The sequence below is a fragment of the Lissotriton vulgaris genome, chromosome 6 (genome assembly GCF_964263255.1).
Source record: "Lissotriton vulgaris chromosome 6, aLisVul1.2, whole genome shotgun sequence".
NCBI classification, from domain to species: Eukaryota; Metazoa; Chordata; class Amphibia; order Caudata; family Salamandridae; genus Lissotriton; species Lissotriton vulgaris.
The window spans coordinates 1,352,458,986-1,352,485,038 of NC_141694.1; the positions used below are offsets into that span (position 1 = coordinate 1,352,458,986).

The 26,053-nt window shown below is 41.6% G+C and overlaps 1 protein-coding gene across 1 annotated transcript in view; it reads right to left on the minus strand.

Moving 5' to 3' along the window:
• The window catches only part of RYR2 (ryanodine receptor 2), a 3,481,211-nt gene that overhangs the window by 897,741 nt on the left and 2,557,417 nt on the right, over positions 1 to 26,053 (minus strand). The window contains exon 72 of the mRNA XM_086925791.1: positions 23,689 to 23,859. Within this exon, the coding sequence (XP_086781917.1) occupies positions 23,689 to 23,859 (171 nt within the window). The remainder of the gene's footprint in view (positions 1 to 23,688; positions 23,860 to 26,053) is intronic.

Genomic DNA, 26,053 nt, shown 5'->3' on the forward strand with positions numbered 1-26,053 from the left:
ACTTCTAACTCTAAGAAGGCCAGCTGAATAATGTGGTTTGGCCCCTGATGACCTAAGGGTTGACTGGAATGATGAAGATTCCTTTTTCCTGCCCCAAGCTGCTTAAGATTTTTTCCAACTCCAGAATACCAATATTAGGTACCTAGGCTTCAATGTCTGGCAAGAGATCCATGCTCATCCTGCTTAGAGCTTATTACATCTTAGAAAAGATTCAGGTGGACCTCCTGGTGCAGGTTGAGCCTAGCTTGTTTACAGGTTATAAGCAAACATTGCTGGTTAACTTTAAGAGCCTAACAATGGCAGATTTATCCCAGCAGCAGAGTGATTGGTGTAGCCGAGAGGTTCTGCCATGTACTGTTCAGAGCTTTTAGAACCAAAACTATAAGCTTCAGCAGAAGCTTGACAATAATGTACCCATCCTTGGGACCCTCCTTACTAGCTTCATTGTCTTGCCTTAGCCCACTGGAAAACGTCATCTACGTTGTGGAGCTCCAAGACTGAAGGTAACAACTTTGAGTGGTGCAATCTGTTTTGCCTACCTGACCTCCGCTACGTCACAGTCGGCCTCACATGTAATCATTGATCACCCACAAACTGTTACTTCTTAATTTTGCTTTTTGTTTTCTTTACAAAATCATCTCTCAGTCCCCCTTTATCTGATGTTGATGTTTTGCTGTCTTTTTGATATTCTGTTTTCTTCAATTGTCTACATTGGATTGGAAATTTTATTTTTATGGTTTCTTGACTTTAAAACTGGTTGGTATTATTTGAGCTTAACATGCATTTCTCTTGAAACTGCCAGGTGCATGTGCCATTACTAGCAGCAGCTCAGCAGAGATTCTCTTAGAACTGCAATGTGACCTAACCAGTGTTTACTACATTGTTCAGTGAACCACCATCCCAAATTAAAAACACACTTTCTAAAAGTGGTTCTGTGAAGTCTGTGATCCTTTGGCATTATGTTTGTAAAAAGAATGTACAACACAGAATACATATTCTGTGCTCTGCAATGCACTTTAACACTGGGAATTCAGGATAAGAGACTGATGGCACGATGAGCAGGTGAAACTACGGGGCAATCTGTGTTGTCACTTCAGTGACAAGCACTGGCATCCTGGCAAAAGTTTGTTAGTTGTTCTGCTATCAAAGTTGAATTTGGTACCCTGGAAAACTTGATGGGACAGTTCATTTTTTACAATCTGCATACAATTTATTTTCTGCTTTTTATCTGTAATGTGAGTAACCCCATTTTCATTCAGTGGGTTTGTTTTACTGGGATATGGCACATCTAAGTTGTTTAACCAAATACCAGATTAGCTAAATATTTTCCTGTAATGACATGTAGAGTACTCTAATCATTTCATACAACCTTGGAAAGTGCTTGTGAATGTGCAAGCATTGCTCTTAAGTTAGCTTTCTTGATGGTTCAGATGAATTGTTCAGCACTGTCATTGGACTGGAGCAACAGTGATGTTCTCTTTCAGCAATTTAGCCCAGCTATTTAGCACATTTGAGACCTTTCACGTGGTGTGAGTGTCTAATATGGTAGATATGTCTTCAATAACAAGTATCACTGCTGCAGCTGAAATGGAATCGACTTGTGCAACAATGGGGATTCTGGAGTATTCATATCCAATGATCAGCAAGAATTGGCCAAACTCAAGGATTCCTTAGAAGTTTTTACCAGATGTAACCACTCAGCTTCAGTTAATGTTGACATAGGTAGCCCAAGCTGTAAGAAGGGTGTTGAGAACTGCAGCCTCGAGTGGTCTGGAGGAGGCAAGAGCTGTGCGCTTTTATTTTTTGATTAAAAATTGAGTCCTCTGTGATAAATTATCAGTGCTAATTTTACCTGAGGTACTGTCATTCTTCCCCAGTAAGAGGAACCCTGTGATAGTAATGTTGGAATGCATGGTAGTATCTGACCTGACCCTTGTAGTAGGCGAAGCAATACAAATTAGTCAAATAAAGAGCCCCTCGGTTATTGAGGTTACATCGAATGTGACCCTTGTGATTGCAATAATTTGGCTCTGCACATTGCACTTTATAATGTTTTCTACTTGGCAAGATACGTTGTATGCTGCTGGTTATTTTGTTTCTCTTTCAAATGTTGTAACACTTGTGGGATAATGTGCGGCTAAGAAGACATTTTCATTTTTATACTGTTATATATTTACTAGATATCGATGATATGTGTTGGTTGAATCTATTCAATTAAGTGATACGTATTGCTGATTTTATATTTGTAACTATGTATGTAAATTAATTGGATAATGTGCAATATTTCTATAAGAATCTTTTTCTTGGAAATAAAGAATTTTGACTTGAATTGACATAGGCAGTTTTTTAGGATTTTGATAAATTGGTGGTCACTGGCAAGCCATCACGGATTTTCTTGAAGGCCATTAGTTCTCCCTTAGTTGCCCTTCCAGGAACCTGTTGGCTATGTTTACACACCTCCACCTCTGAAGTTTCATGACCGACTAAGAGCTGGGTTCTGTTTGAACTAAGTAGCAATGTACTGTAGTTATTCTTTTCAGGTGCAAACAGTTGTATTATCTTCTGCCAGTAAGTGTCTGCTCCTCATGTTTGACTTTAGGTGCCTTGAGATGTTGTTAAAAATGAGGTCGCTAGTTGGCACAGGTATGCACCCAGTCCAATTAAGGACCACCACTCTATAAAGGATAAGAAATAAGGTACTTACCTGTAACTGCAGTTATTCAGTATTGGTATCTTTCACAGATTCACATGTTGAATCACTCCCCGTTGTCGAAGTGGGATTCCCATGGTAATATACATAAAGCAGTGATTACAATTTTCCATAGACTAGCATGGTAGCAATCATGCATTTAATAGCCTATCTACCTCCTTTTCTAAAAAAGGATCACACTTCTAGTACAACCAATCAGTAACCAGCACCCTCTAGAACCTTCCCAAGAGAGGCTGAATTCCTCAGATTCTCTAGCACAAGTGTAGATAGGAATACCAAAGTATTAGGGGAGCCTGTCAGGCTATACCAGCAACGTACACAGACAGTCTCCGTGAGGAAGAACCGTCCCGTAGTCTTGGGTACTACAATTCCTATCAGCACCGGGGTTTCTTGACGTCCAACGCACCGTCATGCATGATGACAGGAAACCCGAATATAGCAGACTGAACGATAGATGGAACTGCTGATTATTTGTTATTGCGACATTGGTGGCCATGTACCGGTCTGGTACGGCTTCAAGTTGCAGCGAAGATTTCTTGCATTTATTTCTGTTGTAGTTTCCGGACTCCGGTCCTGTTTTAGGGAATCTGTGTAAACTCGCTCTTTTCGTTGGCAAGTCCTTCGCTTCAACGTCATGTGAAGGAGCGAGAGGCTGGAATTTATGTGCTTTTGACTGTACGAATATTTGCAGCATTTTTCTGGTTCCCTGTGCATATTCAACTTCCTGGTTGGAGAGCCTGTGTTTCTCGGCTCATGCGGGGAAGAGAAAGCACAGCTTCATCAAGGGGCAACAAACATAGTGGAGAGCAACGTAAACTCTCTATTTTCACTGATTGTTTGTGGCAAACATTACTTACTTGTTCTTCCCTGTTGGCGAGCATGCATTTTCCACTGCTCATGCAGGGTAGAGGTTGTACAGCTTTCCTCTTGTATTAGCAGGAAAAGTGGAGAGTGACGTTAAACTTTCCATTATACATTCTGAAACTACATTCTATTCTGGGCTGGTACAGGAGCTAATTGGTCTGGAGTTTCCCCAGCTATTACATTGTAGAACCTTTTGTGTTGTACTGGTGCATGAAACAACTCTCTACAGTATCTTTGATGCCAAATTGATACATGATTGTTATATGGAAATTATCACTATTGAGATAATCAACCTACCGGCAACTATTTGTGTTTCGCTTAACAGGGGGTGGACAGCATTACATCATTGAGGCATCTCAACCTGATACCGAGGGTAGGTAGATATGTATTGCTTTCTTTGATAGACAGTAGTTAAGAAAAAGGGGTAACCCTGTGTCCCTCAGAACCTGGGTATTTATGGTTTAAATAAAAAGCGGTTCTGTTGGGTCGGACCAATTACTTGTGAAAACATTCAATTAATGAGAACAGAAACAAGAAGTCTCTGATACAAGTCCAACAATTTGAGGTATAAATCAATGAACACTCAAAAGCTTTAAGTCATGTATTCAATCAATTGTATTAAAGGCTTTCAAACATTTGGTATCTGAATTGTATTAATTCTTAGATAACATTCAATGCTTGTAGTGACTGTCAAATAATAATACAATTGATTGAATACATGACTTAAAGCTTTTGAGTGTTCATTTCTTTGATAGAAAGGCTAGGAAGGTAGAGTAGGAGATATTTATGTTCTACCTGTTCTCTCCTTCACAGTGTATTGGTGTTGAGGATTCCTGATTACCTGCTCTCCTCTCCTGTATAGGGGTTACGTTCATTTCCTTTACAGGTAGTTTATTAAGCATTGATTTCTTCTATACAGAAGTGGTTATAGTATAATTCTAAGAGGAGTGGATTATATCCTTTTCTTTCTTTTTTCTCATGTCTCCCTCCCTGCTGTCCCCATCCTTTCCTCCCCCCGCTTGACCATCCTAACGTCTGTGTTATACTTACCCACAGACTTGGGGCTGTCGAGAGGTTGACCCCTCTGAGCATCGGTACAACCCTGAGGATACTCTTGGTGCAGGACAGAGCCTCTGAGGGGAGGAGGGTGGGTTGCATGTGAAACTATGAAAGATAATAATTGGATAACTACAGTTACAGGTAAGTAACTTATTTAGTATCCAGTATTGGAGTATCTTTCATAAATGCACATGCTTGAAACATCTAAAACAAGTAAGTACCCTTAGTGGATGGTGGGTAGTACAAATAGCGTATCAAAATATATTCACAAAAAAGAATGTTCTGTGAAAGCGATGGTGTATAACTATATGCATATAAATGCATGGACATGTAGAATAAACATTTCTAACTTAAGCTTAAACAAGAATACCATCTTCTATAAACAATGATGGCACATTTCAAAATGTAGGTAAATTGAAAACAGAAAAGGAATCCTCCATTTATAGAGGCTCACTTTACTGAAATGACGAAGTACTGCCTGTCCCATGGCTGCATCAGCACGCTGGGTTGACTCCAGGCAGTAATGCTGCATGAACATGTGCGTCGTTTAAAATGTTGCAGTTCTGCAGATTTTTTTCAGTGGCACCTTTGCGAACATAGCAGCCGATGTAGAGACTACTCTTGTCGAGTGAGCTCTCACTGTTTTTGTCAAAGGCTGGCATGCCTTGTTGTGTCAAAACTGAAGAAATGGGTTACTTACCTGTAACTGCAGTTATCCAGTATTGGGGTCCTTCATATATTCACATGCCTGAATAATACCCCATTGTCGGAATGGGAGTCACTGGTACATAAATAAAGTAATGTCCCATAGACATATAGATAAATACGCCTAAAAGCCTCACATTAGTAACCTATCCCTGTCCTTTTGTAGAAAGGACCAAACTCTAGAAAAGAGCCAATCAGCTGTCACCGCCCTCTAGAACCCTCCTGGAAGGAGCCTCAGCCCCTCAGATTTTCGTACACACAGTGGTAAGTAGGCGTATTACTGAGAGAAGTAGGTGAGCCCTTCCAGGGGAGGCAGGAGGATTGCATGTGAATCTATGAAAGGCACCAATACTGGATAACTGCAGTTACAGGTAAGTAACGTATTTCTTTTCCAGTATTAGGGGTCTCTTTCATAGATTCACATGCCTGAATCAGAATAACAAGCAATGAATAAAGCACATTTCGGAAGGTATAGGATACACGAGTCATTAGATAACAACGACTAATAGAAACATGCATCTGCAAGCAAGAAATACCACCAAATTATACAATAGAGAAAAGTGCATAAATCAGAGGGATGGAGTGATGAAAAGAGGGCTCACCTCTACTGAAACAGATGATGAAGTACTGCTTGTCCCACCACAGCATCCTTCATGAGTTCTGTATCCAGGCAGTAATGCCTAGTGAAGGTATGTGGCGAACTCCATGTTGCCGCTCTACAAATGTCCGTGACCGACACTCCTGCAAAAAGCGCCATGGATGTAGATATTGCCCTGGTAATGTGGGCTCGCACTTTAGATTGTAGGGGTTTCCCTGCTTGTTCATGACAAAATGAAATAGCTGCCGAAATCCAGCGGGAAATAATTTGCTTGGTTAGTAGAAGGCCCCTCCTGGGCCTACTGTAAGCCTCAAATAGTTAATTTGACTTTCTGAAGGCTTTTGTCTTTTCAATATAAAATTTCAAGCAGCGTTTAAGATCTAGAGAGTGTAACGATCTTTCCGCTGCAGTACTGGGATTCGGGAAGAAAGAGCGCACGACCACAGGTTCGTTGAGATGGAAGTCCGACTGAACTTTTGGAATAAATCTTGGATTTGTCCGTAAAATTACTCTGTCCTGCTTGAATTGCAGAAAGGGTTCCTGAATCGAGAAGGCTTGGAGCTCACTCACCAGGCTTGCGGAGGTGAGTGCAAGCAGGAGAGCTGTCTTCCAAGAGAGGTATTTCAGGTCAGCCCTGTGTACCGGCTCAAAGGGATGCTTCATGAGCTGATTAAGGACTGTGTTAATGTGCCAGGTAGGTGAAAGAGTCCTTTCAAACACTGTTTGATCAATCTGTGAGACCAAAGAGAAGGGCCCGTAGGAGATCTTCTGTAACGGGATAAAGCAGCCAAGTGGACCCTGACGGAAGCATGAGCAAGGCCTGAGTTTGCCAGATGAAGAAGATAAGGCAATACTTGTTCCGGAGAGGAAGAGAAAGGATGTATCCCTTGAGCCTTACACCAGATGCAAAACCTTTTCGATTTTAAAGAGTATGTTTTTGTTTTGTTGGTACTATCCGCTCAAGCTCGAGCCAGGATGGCTCTACAGTCTGGCGGAATATTAAAATTCTGAAGTTCTCTGAACTTTGGAGCCAAGCGGCTAATTTGAGTAAAGCCAGATTCGGATGCTGGATTTGCTGGTTGTTCATTGTGCGTAGAGACGGAAATGGTTTCAAGCGAATTGGCGGCTCCAGAGACAGGCGGTGGAGTTCCGTGAACCAATGTTGGTGTGGCCAAGTTGGGGCTATCAAAATGAGTGTACACGGCTCTGCTTTCAATTTCCTGAGGACTCTGGGAATCATTGGAAATGGTAGAAAGGCGTACCCAAAGATGTTGCACCATGCAATCGAAAATGCATTCCCTGGAGACCCTTTCTGGGGATGCCAACTTGCGAAGTGTGGGCATCTGGCGTTGGATCTTGTGGCAAACAGGTCGATCCAAGGAGTGCCCCATCGTGAGAAGCCTTGGTTGAGGATCTTCTGATCCAGTTCCCACTCATGAGATGTTCTCCTCTGTCTGCTTAATGAGTCGGCTAGTACATTGTCCATGCCTGGGACGTACTCAGTCCGAAGAGATATATGGTGTTCGATTAACCAGTTCCAGATTCTCTGCCACTCGTGAGAGAGTGGCAGAGAGCGAGTCCCCCCCTGTTTGTTGAGGTAGTGCATCGTTGTAGTGTTGTCTGTACGGACCAGCACTAGGGAATTTCTTATTCTTGGAAGAACGGCTTGAAGGGCAAAGAAGACTGCCCGCAGTTCGAGGAGATTGATATGGAGCCCTTTTTCGGAGAGGGACCACTTTCCGCTTATCTGTAGCTCCTGAAGAAAGGCTCCCCAACCTTCCAAGGAGGCATCTGTTGTGATGATATGCAGTGCAGCTGGAAGCAGGAATGGTAATCATTGAGAAAGGTTCTGAAAAGACATCCCCCATTGCAGGGCCTTGACCATCTGAGGAGTCACTTTTATGAGATTGTCGAATGACCCTGTGCATTGGACCCATTAGTTTGAGAGTGCCTCCTGGAGGGGGCGCATCCGCAGATGGCAGTGAGGTACTAAGAGGATACATGATGACATCATTCCCAGGAGGGACTTGAAAAGGCGGACTGTTAAGGTCCTTTTTGAAGCCATGAGAATAGCAAGTGCCAAAAGCTTGTCCTTCCCCTCTTGAGATGGGAAGGCTTTCTTCAGTCGAGTGTCGAGGGTTGCACCTAGGAAGTTGATGCGCTGAGAAGGTAGAAGGACTGATTTCTCTCAATTGAGTGTGAGTCCTAAACATTTGAAAAGCGGTAGACAGGCGTTGGAGGACCAGGACGCGTCTTATAAGGAAGGAGCCTTGATCAGCCAGTCGTCCAGATATGGAAAGACTTTAAGGTGGTGTTGTCTGAGATATGCAGCTACTGGGGAGAGACACTTTGTAAAGATGCGAGGTGCAGACTTGAGTCCGAAGGGCAGGACGCAAAAATGAAAGTGTCTGCCTGCCACTGCAAATCTCAAATATTTTTTGTGATTTCTGAGGATCGGGATGTGGAAGTAAGCGTCCTGAAGGTCCAGGGACGCCATGTAATCTCCCTCCTCCAGGAGTTGCAAGACCTCCTGGATTGTTACCATGCAAAATGACTGCTTCTTCCGAAATTTGTTGAGGACTCTGAGGTCCAAAATCAGTCTCCACTTCTTCTCTTTTTCCTGAACTAAAAAAAAGTGGGAATAAAATCCTTTCCCTCGCTGAGACAGAGGGACCTTCTCTATCGCCCTTTTCGGAGCAGAAAAGAGAATTCTCAGAGAAGCAGACGTAGATTTTTGTGAAGCATAGGGCGGGGAGGTGTCTGGGGAGGTATATGCATAAATTCCAGAGAATGGCTGAATTGAATTACTTGTAGAACCCAACGGTCCATGGTAATTTGCTTCCAATTTTTTATGAAATGGGATATCTTTCCTCCAATTTTTAATGATGGCAATTAATCTGGAACTGGCTGAAGTGAAAAGTCATTGTCTACGTCCGTTGTTTTTTCCTTGGCCTTTACCACGAAAGGATGTCTTGCCATAAGAGGATTGTTGGCTATTTCGCTGGCGCTGTTGATACTGGGATAGATTCTGGCCTGAAGAATATGAAGACCGGTACTGGTAGTCCCCTCTATAAGAGGATTGTCCTCTACCTCTAGACGCACGAAAGGACTGACTTTTGTACTGGAGAGTACCAAATGCTCTAGCAGTGTCAGTATCCTTTTTTATACTCTGCAGCGCCTCATCAATCTGTGAGCCGAAGAGAAATTGGCCATCATAAGGCATATCCAATATCTTTGTTTGTATCTCGGGACGAAAGGAAGTTGCCCTTAGCCAACCTTGTCGCAGCAAGACTGCCGCCCCATCCAGCTGACGAAATCCTGTAGTTGCGATATCCATCGCACAGTCTATTATCTCTGACGCTGAGGCTTCACCCTCTAGCAATATCTTCTTCGCCTCTTCTTTTGACTCGTTAGGTAACTCCAATAGATATGGGGCTATATCTGCCCATAGCTGTCTGTTGTAGCGCCCCAAAAGCGCCAAAGCATTGGCCACTTTCTCTGTTACTGCAGACATTGACGAGAACCGCTTCCCAATGTTGTCTAACCTTCAGCCTTCCTTATCTGGAGGGGCTGATGACGGGGCAGAAGGATTTTTGGACTTCTTCTGGGCCGCCTGTGTAACAACAGAATCCGTCTTGGGGTGACCTATTAAACACGCTGGTGCAGTATCAGGCGCCCTATAGTTTTTATCTAAGCGAGGAACTACCGGAGGTACCGATGAAAGGTTCTGCATGACCTTAACACCCTGCTCCCACAGGTATTCAATAATGGGTATTTATCTTACTGATTTTTTAAGAGGCTCCTTAAAATCATATAAGAAGCAGTCTTGCTGTTGAGTGACCAGTGGAATTGTGAAACGTTGAGCAGCCCTCTCAACCACATTGTGGAACCCTCCAATGTCGCTGGGTGGTGAATCTGCAGGCGCAGGTACTGGAGATGGGTTAGAGGGGATGACATAGTCATCCCAGTCATCGTGGTTAGATTGAGTATCTTGTAGTTCTCCCTCTTCCTGTTGTTCTTCTTCCTCCTCCTCATCAGTAGATGGAGGATGCGGTAGATCAATCCGCTCCGGCTGTACACTCAAAGGTGGAGGCCGTGGTCTTGGTGAGGGGGATACTGCAGGAGGTTGAGGAGCAGGAGACTCTGGAGACCTCTGTTTATAGTCTTGTATAAGGTTCAGCAAGTCCGAAACTAAAGAGGCTGGAAGGCAAACCATTAGAGGTGGAGGTGAATGATATTCCTCCTCCTGATCTCCTTCTTCGTCTGAACTCTGACATTTGACATGAAGCTCCGAAGGGCTTGTCGCCGTCTGAAACATGTCCCCTTCATCTGAATCCTCCTCCTAAAGAAGACATGCTGGAGGCAGTTGCTGGACTCTGCTTGGCGATGTTAAGGCCGGCGTCAGTGCCTTTTTTGTAATCTTTAGGTGCATATATGTGCTTTGCAGACCTGAATCCATCATCGATGTGGCCGTCGACGACGGAGCGTCGATGGGTGTCGTAGCCGGAGGATTTATCGTCGATGGGGCCATCGTCGACGGTGGGGACATCACTGGAGACTTCGTTGACGACGCCTTCGTCGACCGTATTCTCGTCGACGGTGTCTTCGTTGACGGTACCTTTATCGATGACGTTTTCGACGACAGTGTCAACGTCGACGATGTTGACTTCATAGTCGAGGTCGTCGGCGATTCCGTCGTCGGCGAGCACAGCATCGACGGGAGCTTTGACGTCGACAGCATTTTCTTGATGCTTATCGTCGACGACACAGTCTTACCTGCCATCGACAATGGGGTCGTAGTCATCGACGAGGACAATGACGTCGATACCATCGATGTAGAAACAGGCGTCATCGATGTTCACACATACATTGCAGTAGACATAGCTCTCCTCGACGATGAAGACACAGTCGACGATACCGTTGACGACGGAGTCGAAGCAGGCTTTTTGAAGGTGGAAACTTCCTAAGAGAAAACCTTTGCAGCAGTAGCCTTGGAGAGAACCTATGAAGACGTTTTTGATGTCTTCTTTTGAGGAGGCACCGTAGGGCTAGGTAGAGCCACCCTTGGTCTCTTTAGTGAAGATTTGGAAGAGACTGAAGAAACTTCACTTTCCTCAGAAGATTCCAGGTTGTCTCTGTCTTTTAGCCTCTGGAACCAAATTAAGAGGCGTCCCTCACGGTCTTTGAGGGTTTTAGTGGAAAAAGGTATGACATACCTTGCAGTCCTTGGAATTATGGTCTGGATACAGGCAATACAGACAGTCTTGATGTTTGTCATCTATATGCAGCCTTTTCTTGCCACAGGAACCACAGGACCTAAAAAGACCCTTTTTGGTGTGTCAGCCATGATGATATTAGCAACCACAGATGGAACAGAATAAAATAACAAAGAACACTGGAAACCAGTTGTGAAGACAAAACTGAGCAGAGCTCAGAGGAGACTCCCTTAGCACAACGTGCGGTAGAAAATCTGAGGGACTGAGGCTCCTTCCAGGAGGGTTCTAGAGGGAGGGGAAAGCTGATTGACTCTTTTCTAGAGTTTGGTCCTTTCTACAAAAGGACAGGTATAGGTTACTATTGTGAGGCCTTTAGGTCTATTTATCGATATGTCTATAGGACATTACTTTATTTGTGTACTGGGGACTCCCATTCCGACAACGGGGAATGATTCAGGCATGTGAATCTATGAAAGACGCCCCTAATACTGGATTATTGTGGCTGCTATCCATCTTGCAATGGTAGCTTTAGAAACAGTGCCAAGATGTCCTTGTCCAAATGCTAGAACCAGTTGCCCCAGAATGAGTAGATCATATTTGGTGCCAAACGATCACATTTCTATTTGTGGAGGCTGCTTTACTGCATGCAGGTGGTATTGCCCGTGCAAACTAACACCAAAGACTCAGCTATCTTTGGCAGGAGAGCTTGGAGACTGAGTTAGATGGATTTGAGCTCCAGGCGATTGATATGCATGCTCTTTTGAAGCAGAGAAACTTTCCTTTAATTTGTAGGGTCATTACGAAGTGAGGTATTTAGAATACGAGCTTGAGGACCTCTGATAGGTGGGAGATCTGGGACCACCAGTCCAGAGTTTATCATACATGTGCAAAGATAACAAGGCCCTTGAATGATTCTTTTGTTTGAATCTAATGTTTTGTAGCTGTTCCTGTAAGAGTCAGATTTTCAGGTGTGCAAGAAGGATCATATTGATAGCTGAGGACATGATGTCCAGAAGCTAAATGAACCAACAAACTGATTATTTATATACTTATATATATGCGCGAAAACTCCACAGCCACTTCCAATCACAGGGACCGGCAAAGCAGGAGACAGACCACAGGATCTTTTGAAGATGTTTATTCTTTATTTTAAGGTAAAAAACAGCAATGACACGTTTCAGGCTCGAGAGCCCTTGTTCACATGCGGATCGCTTCAACCATGTTGTTTTTTTATATCTATGCTTAATAGTGCACACCCATAATCTATTGCATCATTGATCATGTGACAAAAGGAACTGAAGAAATACTGTCTTGGGAAATAGTTTTTCGCGCATAAATGCAAGACATATCAATGTCAGTTATGAAAATCACTGTATGAATACAGGTTTTGCGCTATGGACAAATAAAAGGGATAAATCCCACACCCAAAATATAGACAGTAAACCATCAATAGTTCACTGTTAGACAGTACAAAGTAATAGATATTAAAGTGCAAAAACTTATTGGTATCCTAACAATATTTTATGGTTGATGTGCAAACTGTGCAAAAAAGTTTGTGCAAATTTTATCTAAGGAGCAAACTGGATGATAAATATTTGGTATATAAATATCAATAACAATAAAATTAGTCAATGACAAATTTCATTATTAAAGATCATCATAAATAATAATCTTCCATCATCACAGTAAAAAGTGCTAAAATGTTTTAAAAAGTGGAGAGAATTTGATGAAAAGAAAAAATCATTATCAAAACATCTATATATTTTTGGGGGGTATTTTTGATCTTTATTAGCGAAGGAAGGAGTAATTCATAATATTTACATAACATACAAAAACATATGCAATTCAAGTAGGAGATAATATCGATTAGCATTTAAATTACTTTTGCTGGCATGATAAATATGTGTAAAAACAATAATAAATATAGTTATTACTACATAAATATCTAAAACCAACGATACTAAAATCTACTGGTGGAAATATATAATATTACTGATGTCAGGTTACAAGTAATTCTGGGAACATTAGATTCATAAGAAATTGTACATGTCTTCTGTATTGTTCAACCCGTTCGGCCATGTACTATCAAATTCCAAAATCATGGTGGTTTCCAATTGCCTTAAACTGTGTTCTCTATTACCACCTCTGCGTGATTTCGGAATGGCCCCTACCACATAATATTTCAGACACGCCAAGTCATTGTCATGAAATCTTTTGAAATGACGTGCTACCGGGTAGGCTGGGTCATTATGTAAAATGGCTCTTAAATGCTGTAAAATCCTAACATGCACCTGTAGCTTTGTACTACCGATGTAATTCAAGCCCCAGGTGCATGTCAAGACATAGACAGCAAAATCCGTCTTGCAATTAAAACTATCAGAGATTGCTATGTCTTGAGAACTGAAAGGTGTCTGGTAATGTGTCTATTTATTCCAAATTTGCATGCTCTACATGTAGTTCATTTCCGGAAACCATGTGCTGGCAGCAGTCACGTAGTATTCTGTCTGACTTCAGGGCTACTTTTGTCCAATACAGACCCCATGCTTCTAGCTCTTCTGAACGTAACTGAGGGGGAGTAATTTTGAGCCGAGTATCAAGTCAGTTAAAACTATGGGCCAGTTTTCTTTATGATGGTCCTGATTTTACTCTCTTCGTTACTATAAGTAGTAATAAATCTAGGACATTCATTGTTTTCATTATTGCGGTTAGCACCAGAACTCATCTCAAAATTCTCTGTATCATTGGTTTTAGAAAGAAACAGACTTTCTCTGGGTCGGAAATGTACTTTAACTACAGCCTGATTTAAGATGACATCAGAATATCCACGCAATTTGAGTCTAATTATCATGTCTTTTAAGCAGGTTTCAAAATCACTGATGGTACTACATATTCTCTTAAGTCTTAGGATTTCTCCATAAGGAATGCTGTGGATGGTGTGTTTGGGTTGCAGACTTGTGGCGTGTAAAGTCGTATTCCCTGCGGTGGGTTTTCTGAAAAGAGTAGTCTCTAATCTGGCATTTTTGATGGAGGCTTTCACGTCAAGAAATTCAATTTCTTTTTTACTCATGTGGGACATGAAATATAAATTTAGGGAATTATCATTAATCTCTTCCATAAAGAGTGATGTCTACTCTTCATCTCCCTGCCATAAAATAAAAATATCGTCGATATAACGAAGATATTTTACAATCTTTTCATTGACCCAAACCTGATGTTTCTTGTTTAGGACCTGTTCCTCCCACCAGCCAACGTGTAAACACGCGTAGCTGGGGGAGAAACTGGATCCCATCGCCACACCTCTAAGTTGTTTAAACAAGTTCTTTCCAAAAGGAAAAAATTATTGTAAAGGCACTATTCTATAAAACTGATAATGACCTTATTATGCTCATAGTATTCATACAATCTTCTGCCCAAAAATTGTTCAACAGCTTTTATTCCATTGCTATGATCTATACTGGTATAGAGAGACTCTACATCTAACGTTATTAGCAACATGTCATCATTCTATTCTTGATCATTTATTTTCTGTAGAAAGTCACTGGTGTCCCTAACATAACTAGGCAAACTTGTTACCATGTCTTGCAGGAAAACATCAATGTATTGACCGTTCTGTTCACTAGCGCTCTTGATGGCTGGAAGGATCAGTCTTCCTGGCGTAGGAACTATACCTTTGTGAACCTTCGGGATCAAATATAGCACAGGAAGGACAGGGAATTCATTGTTCATAAATTTAAATTCCTCCATGGAAATTAAGCCTTCTCTACGCCATTTCGATAACAATTTCAGTAGAGTCTCTTTCACCTTTGAATAATCTTTGTGTGTTGTTTTTTGATAGCAATTGATATCTGCTAATTGTCTATTGGCTTCAATAATGTAATCTTTCTTGGGGCAGATGACCAAATTGCCACCTTTATCTGAGTTCTTTATCACAATGTTTGTATTTTCATTCAGTTTTTTCATCAGATTGTTGTACTCTATTTGCTTGCGATTATATTTCTTTTTGTTTTTCGCAGTTTTATAGAGTTGTTTGATGTCATTGGTCACACAGTCGTTAAAAGTGTCAACAGCGTCCTTGATCATAAGGGGAATAAAACTGGATTTGGATTTAAACTGAGTCATGCCAGCACCTTTTTGTGACATATTGATTTTATTGAGTCTTGACGGAGTATTTGAATCAAAATCCGGCCCCATTGGTTGCGAGTCGGTTGCATCTTTGAGGTCCTGCATAGTCAAGAGGGTAGATATATCTGAAGATGTTGAATCCAATCTTTTTCTGTTAATGATTCCGATGGACGCAAATTAGCTTCAGAAGACTTTTTGATACTTTGCAATGCAAATAATTTTAAACATTTTAATTTTCTAATGAAGCAGAAAACATTGATGCGTGTTGACGCATAATTAAAAGATTGTCTTGGGCAAAAGTTTAGTCCAAGAGCTAATAATTGCTCCTCCGTACATATATATTTATATTCCATTGGGTCCGACACGTAGTCGGAGAATGAAAAAAGCACTCACTCTGGTGTAGATTTTAGTTAATCCATCGGCTTTATTTTGCCCTGCTTTTCGACAAAATATATATCATTTGAATTATTTAGTTATTAAGTATGAGAGCCAGTTTGTACAGCATTAGTTGTTTGACTTAGGATAGAAAGTCTTTGTCTTTGACAGTATCTGGTGTAGCGTCCTAGGAACAGAATTTACTTAGATGGAGGAGTTGATGATCTTTGATAACTCACAATGAGACCTAGTTTGTGAAACAACTTTAAGCAAGCTTCTGTGGCCATGGATGATTAAAAGGCCTTTGGTAGTTTTACCAACCAGTTGCTTAAGTAGGTGAATACCTTATAACCCTCTGTCCTAAAAAAAAAACTGCCACAGGGTTATGAAATGAAAGGACTTTGCTGAAAATGTACTCCTTTCTATATGGATCCTTTGGTTAGCGTAGCTATCACTCACCTTTGAAGCAGATGCAGATAAGGGGGGGGCACCTCATTTTGGTGGAGTAGTGCGCAGAATCTTGGTGAACTCTAACGTTTGACCATATGTTTTGAGAGCCAGGACTTATTTGTCCGAAACTATTTTCCACCATAAATGACAACATTTTGGAACTGTTTCTCCCACAGGATGGCGAAAGCAGCATTAGAACATTGTCACTGTAGGTAAACTAGCCTAAGGGCTACTGATAGCATTGTTAAGTCCTTTGACATCTTCCTTGATACAGATGAGTATCTCTATCACGAGTGCCTCTAAAGGATGCTTCTTTCAAAATTGAATGTGCCAAAAGATTTTGCGGTGTCAGAGTCAGCCCTGACTGCTTGAAAGGCATCGTCAACATGCTTGCCAAAGAGAGCTTCACCATGGTATGGGAAAAATATTAGATATATTTGCACCTCAGGTTTGATATGCAGTGGCTTTGAACCAATATTTGCGTCTAGGGACCAATTGGCCGTGCAAGTTGTGAGATACCTATTTTAGACTATATCTATAGCGCAATTTATGTTTACTGATGAGGAGGTTTTAACCACTGCAGAACTTTTTTAAAATCTATTTCTGCCCTAGCTGTCTTACGGCAGAAATTGTATGTATGCAGCAATGTCTGACAATGTCTCGTGGTTATACCTACCCCATTTGCCAGTGAATTGGTTGCCTGTACAGTAACACTGAGCATAGTCTCCTTGCTGATTAAGTGGGGTTATTAGTGACAGGATTTTCTATGATTGCAATTCCTCCTGTATAAATCAACAACTGTAATAGGTCTCACAGCTTTTCTATTTAAAATCGGAAAGAGAACAAACCATTGCTTATTTGCTTTTGAAAGTTGGAAGCGTTTGGCTGCTCGTAAGAAAGGTAATTTTTGTCACTAGGATCACTCTTTCTGTAGCAGGAGCATCGGAGGATGTGGACATATCAGGCACAATAACCTTGCGTCTCAGGAAAGTGATAGTAGTAATCTACATAGAAGCTACATAGATCTGACGTATGCTCTGAAGTTGGAGGCAGCGCGAAGTGGTGAATTTGCTCCACATATTTCCTCTCCATATATTGGTGACGGTTGCAGACTTTCTTATATTAGTCACCTCAGTTTGTGACATTAAGTTATTCTGGTCTATGTGTCTTTTGTTCTTGTTGAGGGCTATGATGCTTTCGCCGCTTGTATTGTCATCGAGATCGTATTTGACTAGGTGGACGTAGATGAATACGCTATCGTTGACAATTTTTTGTCGGCGACGAGGCAATTGTACAGGATGCAGTCATAGATGTAGCCATCGTAGACAATGTCATCATAGAGTAAGCCATCGTAGATGAGGTCATCATGGACTAAGGCATCGTAGACATTGTTATCGTAGGCGAGGTTATTGCAGACAAAGACGTCGTCATAGACAATCGTCATAGAACGGGAGAGTTTTTGAGGAAAAGGTAAGCTATATTTCGTTTGTTTTTGCCTGGGGGGGCAGAAAACCCCCCTAGGCACCAGGGATTGTATTTTCTTTTAAATGTAAACCAAACCTTGGGCAAGGTTAGCTTCCAAAGGGGGGGGGGCATAATTTGTAGATGTTTTTTCTGCCCCCCCGACCCTGGGGGCAAATCGGCCCATTTAATTTGTCCCTTCTGCCCCCGTGGGAGGAGGGAAACAACCCCACTAGGCACCAGGGATTGTGTTTTGTAGTGTATGGTATCGACCCTTTGGGCAAAGGTCATTTTCAAGTGTGATACGTTTACTGGATGATTTTTCTGCCCCTCCAGGCAGATTGGCCCCTTTTTGGGGCTTTCTTCCTCATGGGGGCAGAAAACCCCATTAGGCCCCAGTGATTCTTTTTTTATTGCCCATGGAAGCTTCCAAGGGGGTTCAATTATATGTATCTATTTTCTGCTCCCCCACCCCCTGGGGAAAGACTTTCCCTTTTTTTGGCCTTTCTGCCCCCAGTTGGGCGGTGGGGGCAGAAAACCATACTAGACACCTGGGATCTATTTATTTTGCAAGGGAGCAAACTTCTGTCTGCTGTTGTCTGCACCACCTGGGACAGATCAGCCTGGCAGAAAACCCCACCAGATCCCATGGGCAAGATCACCCCCTATTTTTCTCAGCCCTATTTGAAGGGCCATCTGGCAGATTGACCATTTAGCGACATAGCGTGTTAAAATGTTAACAGCCAGATTCATCATTGTCCCGTTTTACGAGTCCTCAATAGCGATTATTAAGGAATCGCAATTAAGGACTTGCAAAACGGGATTCATGTAGGAATCGCAAAATAAGATGCGATTCCTACAGCTTCCTTATTTGCGATTAGCAAATTGCTAATCGCAAATAAGGAATAACTCCCCATTCATTCCTATGGGCAGGCCCATAGGAATGAATGGGGAGTTATTCCTTATTTGCGATTAGCAATTTGCTAATCGCAAATAAGGATGCGATTTCAAGGGTGCCAGGGGTGTCCAAAGGACACCTTGTAGCACCCCTGAAATGATAATGTAGACTGATGTTGCGCACACACATGTCCAAACGACATGTGTGTGTATAACATACAACTTAGAAAAATGCACTAAAGTGCATTTTTCTAAGTTTTCGCTATTTATCACGAAGTCAGACTTCCCGGTAAATAGCGGCCAAAAATTGCGAATTCGCAAATAAAAAATGGTTAATGAATTGCATTTAAGGAATCTCAAATAGAGATTCCTTAAATGCAATTCCTCGCAATTTTGCGATTTTGCTATTAGCGATTTTTGCATTTGGGATGATGAATCCCAAATGCAAAAATTGCGCTCGCAAAGGCCAGATTCTCAGAATCTGGCCCTTTGCGAGCGCACTTTTCAATGATAATTCTGGCTGTAAGTGTTTTATTTCTTGTGAATTTCAATTGTAACTTTTTATTTCTCCTTTTTATTCTAGTTCAAGGCTTTTGCTCTTTAGACTGATGTTCCAGGGTGCAGTTTCGTTACTGGTGGTTCTTCAGCTTGTTTAGTTGCATGTGTTTGGTAAGAGAATTTTTTTGGGGTACTATTTACTCTAAATGAGATTCATTTCCCTGCAGGAATGTGTTTTTTGCAAATGGTGTAATAATAGCAGTATGTTTGGCTTCTGTTTTTTGTGTGTCAATATCTATTTGCATTTGTGCTTGATGTGTATTTTATTGTCTTGTGAGAAATTGGTTTTGTTTTTTCTTTTTAGTGGGATATCGTTGCTTTTTGCTGTGTCTCTGCAGAGTAGGTGCCGGTGGTGCAGCTATCTTTGGCAAGAGAGTCATATTGTTTTTGAGTATATAGATCATTGTGATAAAGCCACACTTTGTTTATTACTTATTTCGCACAGTGCTGGTTGTTGTTGATTTGTTTGTGAAGTCTCCTTTCTTTGTAAGGATTACCGCTAGCTGCTGGATTACTGTTCAGCAGGTTGTTGGTAAGCTTTTTCAGTCTTTTTCAGTCTTCCTCTGCCCATGGTTCAGAGACTGACTCTGCATGAGAAGGTAGTGAGTTTTCTGACCATGAGAAATCATTGGATGATGAAGCCACTCTTAGTGCAGATGAAGTCCCTATCTTAGAGGAGGACATTGAAGGGCCGATAGCGCAGCAAGAGGCATCTGGGTTGCAGCCTGGGACTCCAAAGCCTCCCAATGGAAGTTCTGAACTTTGGGTTCCCCCAGGCATGGTGCAGCCGACAATGTCAGTCTTTACTGGTGTTCCAGGGTGTAGAGTGGAGATTGAAAACCTTTTACCTATATATTTTTTTCAGTTGTTTATGGACACTGTATTCTTGGCAGAGATAGTTAAGCAGAATAATTTATATGCTGAACAGTATTTGAGGGACAACAGTGCCTGCTTTAGGCCCCACTCTAGAGCTACCCGGTGGACTCCCACAAATCTGGAATAGATGAAGAAGTTCTTGGGTTTAACTTTTTTGATCTGCTTACTATGGAATCCATCGATGTCTTCATATTAGTCTACTAGTCCCTTGATGGCAACAGCTATATTTCCGGCCGTCATGAGTCGTGATGGGTATTTGTTTTTGCTTCAGATGCTGCATTTTGTCGATAATGGTTTAGCGTTGCCACAAGATCACCCTGACTGTGAACGTCGTTTTAAGATTTGGCCTGTCATTGATCACTTTGTAGATTGATTTTCTGAGATCCGTGCCCTAGCGTGTCTAGTTTTCAGAAACGTGTGGGTTTGGTAGGTTTCCCTAAAACCAGGTGCCCCCCTGCAAGTCCTATATATCCCCACAACCAGAAATATCCAGCAGATGTAACAGTATATTGCTATAAAAAATCTGCCATACTTAGAATAAGTTACAGGTGAAAACGTTGGCACAAATGGCTGTTTTTTTCAACTCATTTGCAACTGTTAGTTTCTATAAAATATTCCTTGAAGGAACTACACAAATTACCCCTTGTTCAACTTTTCTGAAATGTATAGCATTCTAGGATCCATTATTGCTTTTGTATCCAGTTCTACCATTAACAGGAAGGAGGTTGAAAGAACAAAAATAGCAAAAATAGGCTATGTCCCAGTAAAATGTCAAGACTGTGTAAATATTTTTGGTTTTCTGACAAAAATCCCTGAAATCTGTGAAGAAGGTGATTTCAGCACCACAGACCCTTTGTTGATAATGTTTTCCAGGCAAAAAAACTAACGCTTTTATCTACAACACTTTTTTCCTCAAACAAATGTTGATGTATTTTGGCTAATTTATGGGTCCTCTCCGGGGAATCAACAAACCCTGGGCAACTTCAAAGTACCCTTGATGTTGTAAGAAAAGGACGCAAATTTGGTGTGGATACCTATGCGGTCAAAAGGTTACAGGGGCTTAAGCGCGAACTACCCCAAAATAGCCCAAAAAAGGCGTAGCAAAGAGGGGGAAAAGGCCTAGCAGGGAAGGGGTTAAAAAAACACACGACTAATTATGTCACTAGAATGAGGCTTCTGTTCTGTTGGACTTTTGTGAGCTTAAGAGCTTTCCTAAAACATAAACTCCAGCTTAGAAAAAACTAAACATCTAACCTGTATTTCAGAATCATGTTCCATCGAAGGCAGGGGAAATGTTGGTGCAAAAGTAAAGTGGTTTAGACATTAAGGGCCTCATTTATGAGGTTTTGCCATAGGGAAGTACAGCATTCTGCAGCACACATAGAAAAAGTAAAAACAAGGAGAAAGAAAGATATTTCTCCCCGTTGCGCCTCCCTTAGGAGGCGTAAGCTTTTGGCCCTGCCTCAGATTACGATTTCTCGCATATCTGGGGCAGTGTCAAAAGGCCATGGATGTTGCTGGGAACGCCACCAGCAAAACCCATTGCACATCCCTTTAACGCAGAACACTGAGTTAAAGGGACTGATATTTATCAGTCAGCATTAAGCCAAAAAAAGTGGCTTAGTGCTGCCTGATAAATATAACGCAGGCTTATTCGCCATGGAACGTCACAAAAAGTGACGTTCTGATGGAGCAACGGGCCTCATAAATGAGGCCCTAACAATCCATAATAAGCGACCTGTCCCCAATGAATAAGGTACTGGGGGAAATTATTATAAATGTCATCCAGGGAGGAGATGTGGCCTAGTGGTGTGACCGAGGGCCTGATTCACAGAACTAATTTAAGACAAAATCCTAAACATATTACCATTTTGGTATTCACAGAAGGCACATACTCATTTTGGTATTCACAGAAGGCACTTACTCATTTTGGTATTCACAGAAGTTAGGAGTCCTAACTTTAGGACTCCTATATGCCTTCTGTGAATACCGAAAGTCTTTAAGTTATAATTTTTCTCAGTTTAGGAGTGGTAAAGTTAAGACTCATAACTTTACCACTCCTAAACTGAGAAAAATCCTAACTTTTAAACTTTCAGTATTCACAGAAGGCATTTAGGAGTCCTAAAGTTAGGACTCCTAACTTCGGTGAATACCAAAATGAGTAAGTGCCTTCTGTGAATACCAAAATGAGTAAGTGCCTTCTGTGAATACCAAAATGGTAGTAAGTTTAGGATTTTGTCTTAAGTTAGTTCTGTGAATCGGGTCCCTACTCATTTCGGTATTCACAGAAGTTAGTAGTCCTAACTTTAGGACTCCTAAATGCCTTCTGTGAATACTGACAGTCTTAAAGTTAGGATTTTTCTCAGTTTAGGAGTAGCAAAGTTAGAACTTCTAACTTTAGGACTCCTAAACATAGAAAAATCCAAACTTTAAGACTTTTGGTATTCACAGAAGGCGCTTAGGAGTCCTAAAGTTAGGAGTCCTAACTTTACTACTCCTAAACTAAGAACAATCCTAACTTTAAGACTTTGGGTATTCACAGCAGGCATTTGGGAGTCCTAAAGTTAGGAAACCTAACTTCTGTGAATACCAAAATGGTAGTAAGTTTAGGATTTAAACAACCAGATTCATCAATGTTCCAATTTGTGAGTCCTTAATAGCGATTATTAAGGAATCGCTATTAATGACTCGCAAAACTGGATTCATGTAGACATCGCAATATTATTTGCGATTCCTACAGCTTCCTTATTTGCGATTGGCGAATGCATGGGGAGTCATTCCTTATTTGCGATTAGTAATTTGCTAACAGCAAATAAGGATGCGATTTCAAGGGTGCCAGGGGTGTCCAAAGGACACCCTGTAGCACCCCTGAAATGTAAATGTAGACTGATGTTGCGCACACACATGTCCAAAGGACATGTGTGTGTGTAACATGCAACTTAGAAAAATGCACTAAAGTGCATTTCTCAAAGTGTTCTTTATTTACCACGAAGTCAGACTTCGCGGTAAATAGCGGCCAAAAATAGCGATTTCGCAATTCAAAAATGGTTCATGGATTGCATTTAAGGAATCTCAAATAGAGATTCCTTAAATGCAATTCCTCGCAATTTAGCGATTTTGCATGTTGCGATTTTTACATTTGGGATGATGAATACCAAATGCAAAAATTGCGCTCGCAAAGGGCCAGATTCTCAGAATCTGGCCCTTTGCGAGACGATTTTTCAATGATGAATCTGGCTGTTTGTCTTAAGTTAGTTCTGTGAATCGGGACGCTAGTGGCTTGAGCTGCTGAATTAGGAACTTGGAGACCCAGGTTTGAACCTTGACCTGGGCACTGGGCTCAAGACTTTTCAATTCTGGACAAATCAATTAATCTCCCTGTGCCTAAAGATGTGATGTGTTTTTGTGTAATCCTCACTTGATGTACACAATCTTGTAGATCATCTAACAATCTCCTTGTTCTGTAAACCAGTCCATAGCTTTCAATCTATGGTTCACGCTATTTGATTACCGACACATACATATTTTATGTTGATATAGAAAAACATTACTACGAAAGTCGATTGTAAAGCGATTAATACAAATCCTGATGCAGAGAAAGGATATTACTGTCAATTCAAGTTTAAAGCAGCTCCAACTAAATTGGCTCAGAACTCGAAACAGAATTTACGTTTTTTTTTACGAAATTCAATGGAATGTTTATATATGTGACTTAAACCCAATGAATTTATGTATAAGATCATCATACACTTACATCCGCAATGATATACATACATTTAAAATCAACCAAAACTTGCCATGCTAAATCTGTTCTTTGCCAATGAGATTAATTCTTGGTCTCCCGGTACACAGATGTTCAATCCAATAGGCAACAATCTTTTTAGGGCAGCAACGATGAGAGATGTCTGCAGAGAATATCGGTCCCCCTTTCGTTTCATTTTCTTCCGCTCCTGATCAGAGACAGATGTCTGAAGAGCAAAGAGAATGCAGTCAGTGTCTGAACCGTCGTAAGGAGAAAATAATGTTATACTTTGTTACTTTCAAGTTATCGTGCTTACAACAAAGTTCAATTGAGTATATATAGATAAACTTTGACAGCATGACAGTGAAAGTAACATAATCATTAAATGAGATCAGAATACACAATTAAGAAGAAGAATTTCAAATAGAAGTAGGCTCAGATAATGAGCTCATTCAAGAGCTGGAGAATTTATCAGGATAGGCTTTGCTTCAGAAAACATCATACCACCTTCAGAGTCCAAATCGAGTTTTGAAAATGTTAAGTGCACAGATCCTGTGCCCAAGCACTGATAGTTCTGAATTTTACGAAACCCAGGGACCACTACCTGTCCTTAAAAAATGAAACAAAAACGTTTCATTTTTTCTTTTTAAATGCATCCCGTTTTCCTTTAAGGATAATGGGCTGCATTTTAAAAAAAATTCTGTATTGACAAGCAGTCCCAGACATGGAGGTCTGCTGAGACCAGCAGGCCACCATCCCTGGGAGGGCCAGCCATTCCCAATGGGGTCGCAAATTGCGAGTGGCTCAATAATATTCATGAGCCTTGCATTTTGCGACCCCATTGGGAATCGCAATCACTGTCTCTGATACTATGTTCATTCTAAAGTGCGACTCACATTTTGCGCTCCATTGCGGTTCGTAATTTAGAATGGTCATACATCTGGCCCCCTATGTGCGTGCATTTCCAGAATGGAACACTACATTGTGAACTGTGCATAAATCGATTGCAGTAAGAACACTGATACAATCAAATAGACATTGGCAAGTCATTACAATGGTAAGATGAAGAAGGTTAACTTCTGGATTAAAGGGGAAGATTACACAGCCAATATTGTTGGTAAAGAGCACAGTACAGAGGTCTGTACTCACTCCTCCTGCTATTCCACATCTATATCAACAGACAGGTGGCATATTACAACAAGCATTTGCAATGCAATAGGTCTCACATTCACGGGAGTTTGAGCTACTGGCCTTGTAAAGGACAATGCCTTTTATTTATGTTTTGGGCTTTAACCATGAATAAAAGGCATTGTCATTTACAATACTAATAGCTTAAACTGTTGCAAATGCCAGACCTATTGCATTGCAAAAAAGGGCCTTCTCGACCACTTGTTAGATTATAAATATGAGAGAACGAGACAGACCTGCGACGTCTTCAAAGTAGTGATAAATAGTGCAGTGAAGAAGATGTGTAAATGTTGTAAATTACAAAGACACAAAGTGTGAAGTGACAGTCACATGTGATCCGAACTCTAAACATTAACAAAGCGCTCCAACACCTTTCGTTCTGTGACTGCACTGCCGGGCTCATGAGGAAGAGCAGAGGGGGCTATTTCCTGCCCTCTCCGTGATTTGAGTGTGCAGTGTGGCATTGCGAAATGTCATTGTTATCTTTGGTCTAATAAAAACCCTCCTGTTGAAGTAGGGCCCGGGCTTCACCTCCTGTTGCAGGGTGGGCTGTGCTTTATGGCAGGCATGGAGGGAGGAAAGGATGGTCTCGACTGCAGCTCCAACCTCGTACAGTGCCCCTGTTATTACTAGTAAGTGAGAGGCGCTTAGGTGGTGGTATTGGTATTGGTGGTGGTGGGATTGGTATTGTGATGGTATTGGTGGTGGTATGGGTGGTGGTGGTGTTAGTGGTGGTGGTATTGGTGGTATGGGTGGTGGTATTGGTGGTGGTGGTGGCATTGGTGTTATTGGTTGGAGGTGGTGGTATTGGTATTTGAGGTGGCGGTATTGGTATTGGTGGTGGCGGTGGTGGTATTTGTATTGGTGGTGGTGGTATGGGTGGTTATATTGGTATTGGTTGTGGTGATACTAGAATTGGTGATGGTACTGGTATTGGTGGTGGTACTTGTATTGCTAGTGGTGGTATTGGTATTGGTGGTGGTACTGGTATTGGTGGTGGTGATATTGGCGGTGGTGGTGGTATTGGTGGTGGTGGTAATGGTGGTATTGTTGGTGATAGTGGTGGTGGTGGTATTAGTGGTGATATTGGTGGTGATGGTGGTATTGGTAGTGGTGGTGGTATTGGTGGTGGTATTGGCGGTGGTATAGTGGTGGTATTGTTGGTGATGGTGTTATTGGTGGTGGTGATGGTGGTATTGGTGGTAGTAGTATTGGTGGGGGTGGTGGAGGTG